The sequence below is a fragment of the Neovison vison genome, chromosome 12 (genome assembly GCF_020171115.1).
Source record: "Neovison vison isolate M4711 chromosome 12, ASM_NN_V1, whole genome shotgun sequence".
Lineage (NCBI taxonomy): Eukaryota > Metazoa > Chordata > Mammalia > Carnivora > Mustelidae > Neogale > Neogale vison.
The window spans coordinates 69,935,848-69,948,585 of record NC_058102.1 but is presented as its reverse complement, the minus strand read 5'-3'; the positions used below and the strand labels follow the sequence as shown (position 1 = coordinate 69,948,585).

The 12,738-nt window shown below is 43.3% G+C and overlaps 1 protein-coding gene across 4 annotated transcripts in view; it reads right to left on the bottom strand.

Annotated features, from left to right (window-relative positions):
• Positions 1–12,738, bottom strand: part of BCAT1 (branched chain amino acid transaminase 1) — a 103,933-nt gene that overhangs the window by 64,015 nt on the left and 27,180 nt on the right. Inside the window, exons 1-2 of one of the 4 annotated variants that reach the window (XM_044229379.1) lie at positions 6,810–7,226; positions 5,649–5,720 (exon numbers count right to left, since the gene is read on the bottom strand). The exons of 1 other annotated variant lie outside the window; for it this stretch is intronic. In XM_044229379.1, coding sequence (XP_044085314.1) covers positions 5,649–5,720; positions 6,810–7,028 — 291 coding nt within the window. In that variant the 5' untranslated portion in view covers positions 7,029–7,226. Of the gene's footprint in view, positions 1–5,648; positions 5,721–5,793; positions 6,052–6,809; positions 7,227–12,738 lie in introns of those variants that run through there. 2 more of the 4 variants (XM_044229375.1, XM_044229378.1) reach the window with 2 other exon arrangements.

The window sequence follows — 12,738 nt, the reverse complement described above, 5'->3', positions numbered from 1 at the left end:
GAAGAAAAATGAAAAGTATAAAATTCCCAACATTCAAAAAATAAATCACTAACATTTTAAACTAGTACCCCGGGCCACCATGTTCCCACTTCCCAGACATGACCTCTAATAAAAATCCATTGTGCATGTTTTCCTATATTTCCTTTACATCTTCATTACTTTCAAGATAATATACCATTCTCCACAACATTCTCCCAGCCCTCAGCTTCCCCATCAGTAATTGAGACGTGTGTACTTTCAAGAATCTCTTTAATAAGTCTGATTTCTGGGGCGCCTGGGTGGCTCAGAGGGTTAAAGCCTCTGCCTTTGGCTCAGGTCATAATCCCAGGGTCCTGGGATCAAGCTCCGCATAGGGCTCTCAGCTCAGCAGGGAGCCTGCTTCCTCCTCTCTCTCTGCCTGCCTCTCTGCCTCCTTGTGATCTCTGTCAAATAAGTAAATAAATAAAATCTTTAAAAAAAAAAAAAAGGTCTGATTTCTCCATTTCTCCCATCCCCTCAGTAGCAACTATCCTGTATCTTTTCCCTGTCATCTCAGAACATAATCACATGCTTGATCATCCTCTTCAGCGTCCATGAGGAGCTGAATGACTACAGATAAGTCCAAATCAAATTTAGCTGCAAAATCAAGTACCCCACGTATGGCACTAACTTCTTGTGTCAATTCTACCTCTCACTAATGTCCTGCATTAACCGTCTACGTATCACTCAGCCATGCGTTCAGTTGCAAGTAAGTCAAGCACAGAAAGAGGAGTTGGTTTTCTCGCATCAGTCTGGAGGAGCCAAGCCTGGAGGTAGCCCAGCATCTCAAGGCCCTTTGATTTTCTGAGCCTTCTCCTCAGAATCAAAAGAAAGCTCATTATAGCTGTAGCTTCAGCTTTCATGATTTTCAAGGTCCAAAGATGGGGAGGGAAAGGATAACAGCAGCCAAGTCTGTTCACTCTAATCGCATTCCCCAGGAATTCCCATATGCCTTATCGGTCAGACATGTGTCACGCTATCTAGCTGCAAGGGAGGCTAGCAAAGCAGGAGAACTGCAAACAGCATCAAGGAACATCAAGTCAATAAGGAACATGGGTGGGCTGTACTAGGGGTACACACTGACCCAGCGGCTGAATGCTGACCAGTACTTAAGCATTCTTGTCTACATGCCTCTGCTTAACATGTTAGGACTAAACTTGCCAAAGTCACCTTCCCACCGTCACCTCTTTTTTTCTTCCCTATCATTTCCTCCACCTGTCACACCAGACATATGGTGTAGCCAGTTTATCACACTCCTTTCGTCCTCCTGGAGGAAGTGTGGAAACTTCCTCTTGCAGGAAGTATATAATGCCCCATCTGGCCCAGCAGTCTGGTGGTATCCTCAGCTTTTCCAACTGCCTAGCAGTTGCTCAGACAAGCCCTCTATATAGACATCCCCACCCCCAGAATGTTTGGTTTGGCTCTATAAAATTTTTTAGTTAATTTGAACAATTGGAAAAGGGAGTCATTTCTTTAGATTATGTTGGACTCTCATTTAGCACAGTAACTATTACAATCAAATACGTCCTAATAATTGTGTTCTAAATTTTGCTAAACACTGGGGCACCTGGGTGGCTCAGTGGGTTAAGCCTGTGCCTTTGGCTCAGGTCATGATCTCAGGGTCCCGGAATCAAGCCCCACATCAGGCTCTCTGCTTACTGGGGAGCCTGCTTCCGCCTCTCTCTCTGCCTGCCTCTCTGCCTACTTGTGATCTGTCTGTCAAATAAATAAATAAAATCTTAATTTTTTTTTTTTTCTTTTCGCTAAACATGGATTGATCTTCATGGTTTGGGATCTCTCAACAAAACAGACTGCTGTCGTTTTTATAAAAATCTTGTGTACTTGCTGTATTTCATAAAAGACCTTTTTGTTAATACAAATCCTTAAAGAACCAACTTTAAGAATGATTATGGCCCAGTAGCCCAGTATATAATTTTTACTTTCCTGAACTGTCCTTAAAATACCTCTAGGACTACCCACCACTCACAGTGATCCACTGACCCTGTGAGATCAAGTTAATTAATGGCAAAGATAAAGAACAAGGTGTTTTTATGCTGGACTTAGTGCTCTTGTAATTATAACTTGATACTACTACTTAAGTTCCTGGAAACTGAATACAAATGATCAAGTTACCAGGTACTCTATTTTAGTAAGCTACTACATCCTTTTGTAAAATGTGACTTATTAATGATAGGAACAGCAACCCTCTGATTTTCTAATTTGTAAATAAGGATTGCCCTATATGCAGTTTTTCAAAGTAATACACAACTGAGTGCCTTCAGAATTTCATCAAGAAGTCTAATTTCTGTCATTTAAAACAATTTCTGGGAGGCCTAGGTGACTCAGTTAAACATCGGACTCTTGATTTTGGCTCCGGTCGTGATCTTGAGATCATGTGATGGATCCCCATCAGGCTGAGGGTGGAGCCGGTTTAAGATCTTCTCTCCCCCTCTCTCTTTGCCTACCTAGGCAACCCTTCCCGAATGTGCATGTGCTCTCTCAAAAAAACCCACAACAAACAAACACAAACAAACAAAAAAACCCTGCCAAAACAAAAAGGAAAACAAAACTTCTCTAATTCTAGAAACTGAAACTAACAGCTTTTAACCTGAGCTCCAAGAGAAATTACCTAAGAATATTAAAAAACAACCAGTAAACTGAATGAAATTCAAAAATAAGCAACATTAGCTGAAGGTTTGTAATTAGTTTTGCGTAGATGTGAAACCTAGTTCTAAGGGGGAAATAAATCTTTGTTTGGCATACAAGAAACACATTTTGCAAACAGTTTTCAATCACTGTTTAGAAACCTTTTTCTGCATTTGCTTTCCAAAGATGGATAAAAATAACAGTATTTGTAAAACGACACTTTCTCCTACATAATTAATCTGTCTCCTTCTGATGCTCCTTGTTCTCTGATGACTTCAAAGTCAGGATGTTTCTGGCCATATGCTTATGGAAGAATCTGGAAGATCACAATGACTGGATTGTGAAACGACAAGAAATAATTGACAAAAACAAAGCATATTAAAAACAGCAACTTCTGAACTCAAAATTCATGCTTGGGTACCATCTGCTCTGAAATGGGGAAGCCCGGAGCAGGCTGATATGACCCGGTTGCACCCGAGGGCTTGTGTTAGCCAGCATTCGGGCCACAACTCTTGTTCACCACTCAAAATCGTATCTGTACTTCTCTGCACTGGACACAATACGTAAATATTTAAAAGCTATCTCTGCATTACAAGTGTATCAGAAAATGCTTAACTTTGGTCTACAATAAGTGCATTTTTCTGACTCTATTTGGAAAGCGTTAGGTGCTAAGTTCATTAGAGATATTCTTTTAAAATCTAATAGAGGGGTGCCTGGGTGGCTCAGTCAATTGAGTGGGGCAGGTGGTGTTCTGCTTGTGGATTCTCTTTCCCTTCCCTCTGCCCCTCACCCAGCTTGCTTGGTCATGCTCTCTCTCAAATAAACAAATAAATCCTTAAGAAGATCAAATCTAGTCTAATAGAAAGGGGAGAATTGCAGATTTAGAGTGTCACACTCTGTGGAGAGCTATTGAGGAGGGGGAAGTGGAAGAAACAGACAGCTGGTCTCTTTGAAACACAGAAGGCTCTCGAGTCCGTAGAAAGATTCTGTAGGATTCCCCAGTAATAAGGCATCTCAATTTTGGGCCTTGTTGGGAAACAGCAACCTCACTTTAAAAGGACTGTATCAAGATGGGGAAGGGATGCAATATGAAAACTCAATGAGAAACTCAAAAGGCAACTTAAAAATACAAATGGAGAAAATAAAGGAAAAAAAAAACTTTGGTTTTTGTCAAAAGCAACAATGGTCCTATAAAACCCACCATTTCCCCCCCAAATTATCAATTTCATTTTTCCTTTGCCTCATTACATATGCACTGTGAATACAATCACCATTACAGCACATTTTAATATGTAAATACAAGTGGAGAATGTCAGTACACTCCCCTTTTACCTAAAACCTAATATACAGAAATCTAAATTCAACAAATAGATTATTTATATTAAGAACTAATTTTTTAAAAGATTTATATGAGAGAGAGAGAGAGGAAGAAACTCCAGCGGATGGATTCCCCGCTGAGCTCTAGCCCAGTGCAGGGCTCAGTGGACCCTTATCCCCAACTACCACCATGAGATCATGACCTGAGCTGAAACCATGATCAGGACCTGAGTCCAACGCTCAACGGACTGCGCCACCCAGAAACCCTAACTAACACTATGAATTAATTTTAACTTCATAGAAATTCTCTATGTATAAAAATATAAAGGCCTTTTGGGAAAAAAATCACATTCGTCTATATACCCTTTGAGGAATATACCTACTATATAAAATAATCCTGAGAAATTATCAAAAATAGTCTGTTTTATCTCATTCTTGCTAGAATCCATATCTCAATATCTAAGTCCCCAGAGTGTATCTGAACTTGGCCTTAATAAACTAGATGAGTAGACTAGATCAGCTATAAGGCTACAGAGGAGGGGCACCTGGGTGGCTCAGTGGGTTAAAGCCTCAGCTTTTGGCTCAGGTCATGATCCCGGGGTCCTGGGATCAAGCCCCACATTGGGCTCTCTGCTCTGTGGGGAGCCTGCTCCCCCCCCCCCGCCTGCCTCTCTGCCTACTTCTGATCTCTGTCAAATTAATAAATAGCATCTTTAAAAAAAAAAAGTAGTATTTTTTTAAAAAGGCTATAGAGGATATTATTTTTAAAAGACTAGAAATATTATGGACAAATAAAACTCAGAAACTTATCCTAGAAAGGAAATTACTATATTCTTATCTATCATCTAGCGCTTATTATTATTATTTTTAATCCTGAGAGCACAGACCTTATCTTGAATTTATCCTCAGATTTCCAATGCCTACCACATAGTAAGAGCTGGGTGTGTGGGAAATTGATGAGTCAAGTTTCCACTCCCTCTCTGAACCCTGCCAGGATGTGAGATCATTAGGACACTCTGTGCTACGGATGACAATTGACAGTGACTGAAATAGGCAGGAGAGTAGAGGGAGACATAAAGAGAAGAAAAACCCTCCCTGGTTGGTAGAAAGCTGTGGGGTGGGGTGGAGATAATGATTCATATAGAAAATAATAATAAACCCTATCTTTGAATTTTTATGATTTTCAAAGTGCTTTTACAAGATTCTTTCTCATTTTCTCCTCATTAGTCGCCTGGAAAGTTATATGAGATTACTTAATATATAAACCCCATAATTCATAAAGAAAGTGAAGAAGTACAACACACTTACTGTAAAATGTTAGGTGTTGCTTTAAAGAGAAAAATGGTTAAGTGTAACTTTTTCCACTAGTGAAGGGTTATACTTATTGATACGGTCAGATAAACCTCTAGGTGAATATTTACAAATTAATCGTTCTCCAAGAAAAAGTTATGACTCATGAAATGAAATAAACAACTGCCTGGTAATTTTAGATGTGAAGATATTAATGCTCCCCAAATGATTACCCCCCCCCCCGCCCAGGAACGGAATTTAAAATGTATGGCAGCATACCTAAAATACTATATAACCCACAGGTGAAAATTGCCCAAACCTCAACAAGAAATAGATTTATTCAGTTGATTGCTGTTTCACTCTGGCAAATAACTTACCCTGAAAGACCCCACCACCTCCTTTGATCCCGCTTCTCCAGTACATTCTGGGGAGCATCCGTTATTGCAGTCCTTAAAGAAGAATTAAATTCATTAAGTAAAGCCAGCTGGGTAACTGCGGCCTGGGGTAATCAGGTTCGCTTACCATCACACCGCGGGCTCCGCTCAGGTACCGGAGCAAACAGGGAAAGGAGGCTCAAGCACCCAGGCACCAGCCCCAAAGGAGAGCGTCCTGGGAGTGTTGTCCTTCACTTTCTACCCTTCCCGACCACGCAGCTGTTTTCGTCCTCCACCGCTGGCTTAGGGCAGACCGGTTAAATTCCAGGGTCGCCCCACAGAGCAAGGGTTCACCAGCAAAGAACAAGAAGGTAATTGTCCCCCCCCTTATATCCGAGTAAATAGTCTAGACTAGGGTTTTAAGCCATTTATAGAAAAATCTCCTGGGCGCTCTCAGCCTCGTGGTCTTGTCAATCACTCGCGCACAATAGCAAGACTAGAAAAGGGATGAGGACGAGAATGAACCATTTTCTCCAAGGACAGGGTCCTGCAATGCAGGCGCGTGGACACCAAACCTCACAGGTTAAGGACAAAACCTCAGGGAATTAGGCAGTAATATAAAAGATACTTAAGAACACAATGATAGTGGGACGAATTGGGGAAAGGTGCAGACCTTTAAAAAGAAAAGAAAAAAAAAATCCTAATCTGCTAAATAGCTACGTGAGGGGGTGGGGGTGGGGGAAAGGGAGGCATCCAAGGAGGCAGAAGGCTGCGGTCAAAATATTTTGGGGTGGTGAAAGCACGGAGGATGTGGCTCTCGGTTCTGGCCACCCAGAAATTCCGCTTCCCCCTCCTCCCCCAAAGCGACTTCCATGGCGACCCTCGCGTTCCCGGTGGCTGTCCGCGCCGCGTTCCACAGCGGGTCACCGGCTGGCCGTTAGATCTGCCGGGCAGGAGGGCCTCTCCAAAGCGGAGTTCGCGGGCTGGAGGTCTAGATTTCGCTTAGGGCTGGAGAAGGAAGAAACGGCTGGGTGGAGACAACGGCGATGCGCGGCGAAGCAGGATGATGCAGGAAACGCCAGCACTGCGCCCGACCAGGCCGGCTGGCTTCGGAGACCCCGGGTCCATTCCGCCCCCCTTCCACAAACGCCCGGGTTCAGGTACCTGACGGGCGAGGGCCGCAGCGGCGCGGGTCGGGCTGGCCATGCGGAGCCTCCGGGAGCGCGGAGCTGCGGAGAGCGGCGGCGGCACGCAGCGCGCGGCTGGATGCGAAAGCGGGCGGCGCGGCCAAGCCCCGGCGCACGGACTGCACGGCGCGGGCTGCCACCGCCGGGGGCCCAGCGCCAGGGCGAGGCGCAGGGAACCACGCAGTCCCTGCAGCATCCCTGGAGGAGGAGCCTCCACCGGTCGGGTCCTTCTCTCTGTTCAGTGGGGAAAACCAAAGCCCTGGTCCCCGCCACCTGGTCCCGGGCTGGGGCACGGGAATGCGCGCCGCAGGCGAGCGCCTTTCCAAATGCAGACACTTCATGAGCGTCCTTATTTACCAAACAACCTCTGGAAAAGCGGCCCGGAAACGCCCCTCGGCCACGGCGAAGGCCACCTTGGGGGAAATTAATTTACATTAGGGGAGAGTTTCCTTGCACAAACGACTAAAGGCAGTTTGCAGCCCAGGACTGGCAGCTGGGCGCTGCTCTCATCTCCCACCCACCCGCACGCGCAAACTGATGAGGGAAAACGTGAATCTGGGTCTTCGATTTCTTTGCACCACCTACTCGAGTGGATTTGTTGCGAGGCTCCCAGGCTCAGTCATATCTCTAAGAGCTCCTTCTGCCCCGAGACCTCGGTGCTACTTAGACCCACCCTATTCAGCGTTTTCAGGCAAAAATAGACTATGGAGAGCTCCCCAATCGACTCGAGCTTTCTGATGTAAGCCCGTGGGCGCAATATTTATAAAGGGAGCTGATAAAGCGACCTTTGAAAGGGAAAAGGAAGCTACTGCCTCCTCTGCTGTGTTCTCTTAGGGAAACGTCAGCCTAAGTTATGAGCTTTTCTGGGCTTCAGAACTAATGGGAAGTGGTGACTTAGGCTGATTTGTTCTTGGAAAGGAGGAGGGCCATTTATTCTGGGTAAGTGCGGTTAAATCTGGTCTGGTTTTAGAATTGATTTCATACAGCCTTCTCGACAATATAGCTCTAATCTTATCAACGCACAAGACTTTCATTTCTCCCTTCCTCCTTTCCTTTCATAAAAGGCATAGAAAAGCCTCTTATGAAGCTCCAGAGACCATATAGCCCAGGCAGGTCACAGGTACCTGGAAACCAGTCTCTTTGAAGAAATTTAAAATCAATTAAAAACAGAAAGTACAGACTAAACTCTAAGGCTGCCATTTTCCAACCTTGTCCCCATGCCTAAAAATAAGAAACCCTTGGCTGAAAAATTAACAATTGATTTGCATTCAAAAACTTGACTTAACGGACTACACCAGACATGTATTAAAAGCCTATAATTGTTTTAAAGGTAGATACTACACAGCTCCAGTTTTCTGGCTATTTTACATATTACTTGTAAATCCTTGCTTTTCAGTCAAGAAAGCATATATAATACAAGAATGAGGTTATTAAAGAATTACCACAGTGCTACTTGTACCTCTCATTTTGTCAGAGCCAAACTTTGCACAAGGGCATCTGTATTAACTGCTTGTACTTCTTCCCACTTCAGGTGGCTGCAGTTGGAGTCCTGTCCAGTTATTCCACCTGAAAAAGGCTCCTAATAGCCTTCGTTTTGCTCAGTCCAATGGTTTTGCTTCCTGTGCATTTTCTTTCTTTCCTTTTTTTTTTAAAAAATTTATTTATTTGACAGAGAGAGAGAGATCATAAGTAGGCAGAGAGGCAGGCAGAGAGAGAGGGGGAAGCAGGCTCCCTGCTGAGCAGAGAGCCCCATGTGGGGCTGATGTGGGGCTCGATCCCAGGACCCTGGGATCATGACCTGATCCAATGGCAGAGGCTTTAACCCACTGAGCCACCCAGGTGCCCCACGCTTCCTGTGCATTTTCATGGCTGACCTTATGTGGTAATGGCTCCCCAAAACACATTTTGTCAGTCCACCGCTCTCCTGAGCAGTAAGTATTTACAGCCAAAAATCTAAGATATTTATTTTGTAGGTAAAATTTGTGAAGGCAAAGGCTCTAGGTGCTGGGATGCAGTTGTGAGCCTATCTCCATCCCATTATCATGCAATGCCTACAGCCATCTAGAAAAATGTTACTTTGTTGAAAAGCATCAATAAATTCTACAATGTAAAACTGCAAAAGTAACAAGCGCCACCTGTGTTTTACCAGCCTCTAATAATGGAATGTATCCCGCTTGGTAAGGTCTGGAAAGGCTTTCCAGCCAGGGATTCTTAATTAGAGACCTGGCGGATAAAACATATTTACTACAAGAAGGGATGAAAAAACATCTGGGGTGAAAGTGAATTCCAGGAAAGGGAGAAGGAACATGGTGCTTACAGGAAACAAAAGAGAGCCAGGGCTGGAGTGGAGAAAGCAGAGGGGTTCAGGGGGAGGCTGGGAGCATTGGCAGAGAGCCAACCACGCATAGTGCCTCATAAAGTTAAAGGATAATTTCCCTCATAAAGGTAAAAGCATGACTGTCACATACATATAAAATGAACTTGTATTATAGTCTGTAGCCTTGTATTAATTCCTGTAATGAAGTTACCAGGCAGATGTTAAAACTTACTCGAAGAACAGACACATTTCTGAGTAAGAAACAGTGACATCAATATGCGATGGACATAAAACTAGCTTCTTCCACAATTGAGAAGCTAAATTAACTGAACCTTGACCCTCAGAATTTATTTCATGTGTATTGACAAGAATGATTTTTGAGGGGCACCTGGGTGGCTCAGTGGGTTAAGCCTCTGCCTTCAGCTCAGGTCATGATCCCTGAGTCCGGGGATCAAGCCCCACATCGCATTGCATTGGGCTCTCTGCTCGGCAGGGAGTATGCTTTCCCCTCTCCCTCTCTGCTTGGCTCTCTGCCTACTTGTGATCTGTCAAATAAATAAATAAAATCTTAAAAAAAAATGAATGATTTTTGCTTTCCTATCCATTATCTGTAGAGTAAATAAAAAACGGTGAAACAACATGAAAACACAATAAAAACTGATGGGAATCCTAAGAACAAGCAAAGCCATGGAAAGGTTAGATTAGGTGAGAAATGGAGGTAGAAGTGGGCAGGATAGAAAGCACACTCTGGCTGCAGTTTGAAGACTGGAGGAGGGTCTGGGTGGAGTGAAATGGGTTTATAAGAAAGCTATTACAGAACCCACATAAATGATGATCCTATTAATAAGATGGACTTGGCAGGTGGTAGGTGACCCAGATGAAAAGAAGCAGCCAGATTTCAGCAATCTTTCAAAAGAATGGACAAGAGAAGGAATAGGGAGAGAGAAGTGCCAAGAAAGGCTCCTTCAGTTCTGGCTTGCTCTTCTGGTTGGTGATATTCACTAAGAAAAATGGAACACTGAAAGACGATGTGGTTTGAGGGGATAAGCAGGAATCTGGTTTGGGGCATACTGAGTTTTGGGCCATCTCTGAGGCTGGTTGTTGGAGATATGCTTGTCTGAAGTTCAGATGAGAGGTCTGGTTTAGAAGTCAACATTTGAGGAGTCCGTGGCATGGAGCTGGTAACTGATGCTATGGGTATGAATGAAAATGTCACATCCATCCCCCTGTAATGGGACAAGAGCAACACTTCATGTTTGCCAGTTGGGATGGAGTATCATAACATACACACCATATGAAAATTATTTAGAACATTGTTTAGTAAGTGTTAATACCTCAATAAATGAAAATAATGATCATTTATCTCAGTTGGCATTTTCTTAAAGGGCCAGATGGTAAATACATTAGCCTTTAGGGCTATGGGGTCTTTGCTGCAATTATGTAGCTCTGTCAATGTATTTCTTTTTTTTTTTTAAAGATTTTTTAAATTTATTTGACAGAGAGAGATCACAAGTAGGCAGAGAGGCAGGCAGAGAGAGAGAGAGGAGGAAGCAGGCTCCCCGCTGAGCAGAGAGCCCAATGCGGGACTCGATCCCAGGACCCTGAGATCATGACCTGAGCCGAAGGCAGTGGCTTAACCCACTGAGCCACCCAGGCGCCCTGTCAATGTATTTCAAAGCAACCATGGGCAGTATGTAAAAGAATGGGCACGGCTGGGTTCCCATAAAACTGTATTTACAAAAATAAGACAGAATAGATTGGCCAGTTGGTTGCAGGTTGCAGACTCCTACCCAAGGCAGTTGCCCTAACTAGAAACCTGAAGGTTGTCCTTCAAACACAACCAAGTGATTGCCAATATCTATACATTCTAGCTCCAAATATCCTGACAGTCGCCATTTCTCCAGACCTATCTATGTCTGCCATCCCAGTACCAAATAGCTTCCAAGTAGCCTCCCCATCTTCAGCCTTGCTTCCTTTTAAAGCATCCTGAGCATGTACAGAAATCCTCTCCAGATGCAAATCTGAACATATCCCTTGTAGGCTAAAAAATCCTCACTCATCACTCTTATGACAAATATTTTAACAAGCTCTCCCATCCAACCCAAATTATGATTCCTGCCCCAACTAACTCCCCGGCTCACCTTTTGCTGCTCTCCCTCTCTCCAGCCACACATTTAACTGTTTGAGTCCTTCTTCACACCAGGCCTCCTTGTAGCTGGCCATCTGCCTTAAAAAAGCCCCCCTGCCATTGGATGGTTGTCTAATCCTTTCTCAGTTTATATGGCACTTTGTCCTCAGGGAGGCACCCCTGAACCCTATCAAGGTTATCATGGGCTCTTCTGCTATTTATTTCCATAGAATTTTTTTCCACTTCAAAATAACTGCCGTACTTTAATTATTTGATTATTGTTGCTCTGATTTTTATGATGGTGACTTATGCCTATTTGTCAACCCAGAAGTCCTCCCTCACTCAATGCCAGGCACACAGTTGAGATTTATCTGTTATACTGTAGCTCTCTAATTTTTAAAAAGTATATTTTAATATGCTTTGGAATTTCCACTGCCAACATTTACAATATAACAGACTAAAAATGTCCTCAGAGCCCACTCGACTTCTAGACCGTAGGCTTCTTTCTTCACTAAAAGTCTCTCCCTCACCCTAAATCTTTCTCTTTCCTTTGTTCTCTTCCTTCTGCTATTCCTTCTCTCCCTTTAACTGGGTTTTCAATGTATGCTGTTACGGGACTGGACCAGTGCTTCCTAATAGAACTTTCTACAACGATGAAAATGTTCTCTACATATACCAAGCCATATGGGGCTACAGAGCATTGAAATGTGGTTAGTGTGCCCAAGGTACTGAATTTTTAATTTTGCTTATCTAAATTAATTTTCTTTTATATTTTATTAGCCACATGTGGCTCTCATCTCAGTGGAGACTTTAGTACTAACTGTCATGTATTTGGTCCTAGTGGAGGGTTGGTACCCTGGTTCTATCAATTATCAGCTGTATGACCTTTGGCAAATTACCTGTTTTGAGTCTCACATGTAAAATCAGAGGAATAAGGCAGTGATGAGATTCAGCATGAAGATGTGTATAAAGGACCCAGCAATACTTAGCATCTTGGTATTGCTCAATAAGCATTAGCTACTGTTACATTTCTACTTTTAATTTTTAAAAATCACGATTCTTTGTCACTTAAAGGTAGCTCTTTGATTATATTAATGATCAGAACAATATATTATGGGGGGCTTAAAAATATGTATTTAGCCCTTTGAGGGATTTTTTACCCAAAGATTTATTTATTTATTTTAGAGAGACAGAGTATGGTGGGGGAGAGGGAAGAGAGAGAGAGAGAGAACCCCAAGCAGACTCTGCACTGAATTCAGAGCCTGATTCGGGGCTTGGTCTCATGATCCTAAGATCATGACCTAAGCTAAAACCAAGAGTCAATGCTCAACTGACCAAGCCCTCTAGGCATTCTCATTGTTTCTTTTGTTTCTTTTTTTTTTTTTTTTAAGATTTTATTTATTTGACAGAGATCATAAGTAGGCAGAGAGGCAGGCAGAGAGTGGGGGTAAGCAGGCTCCC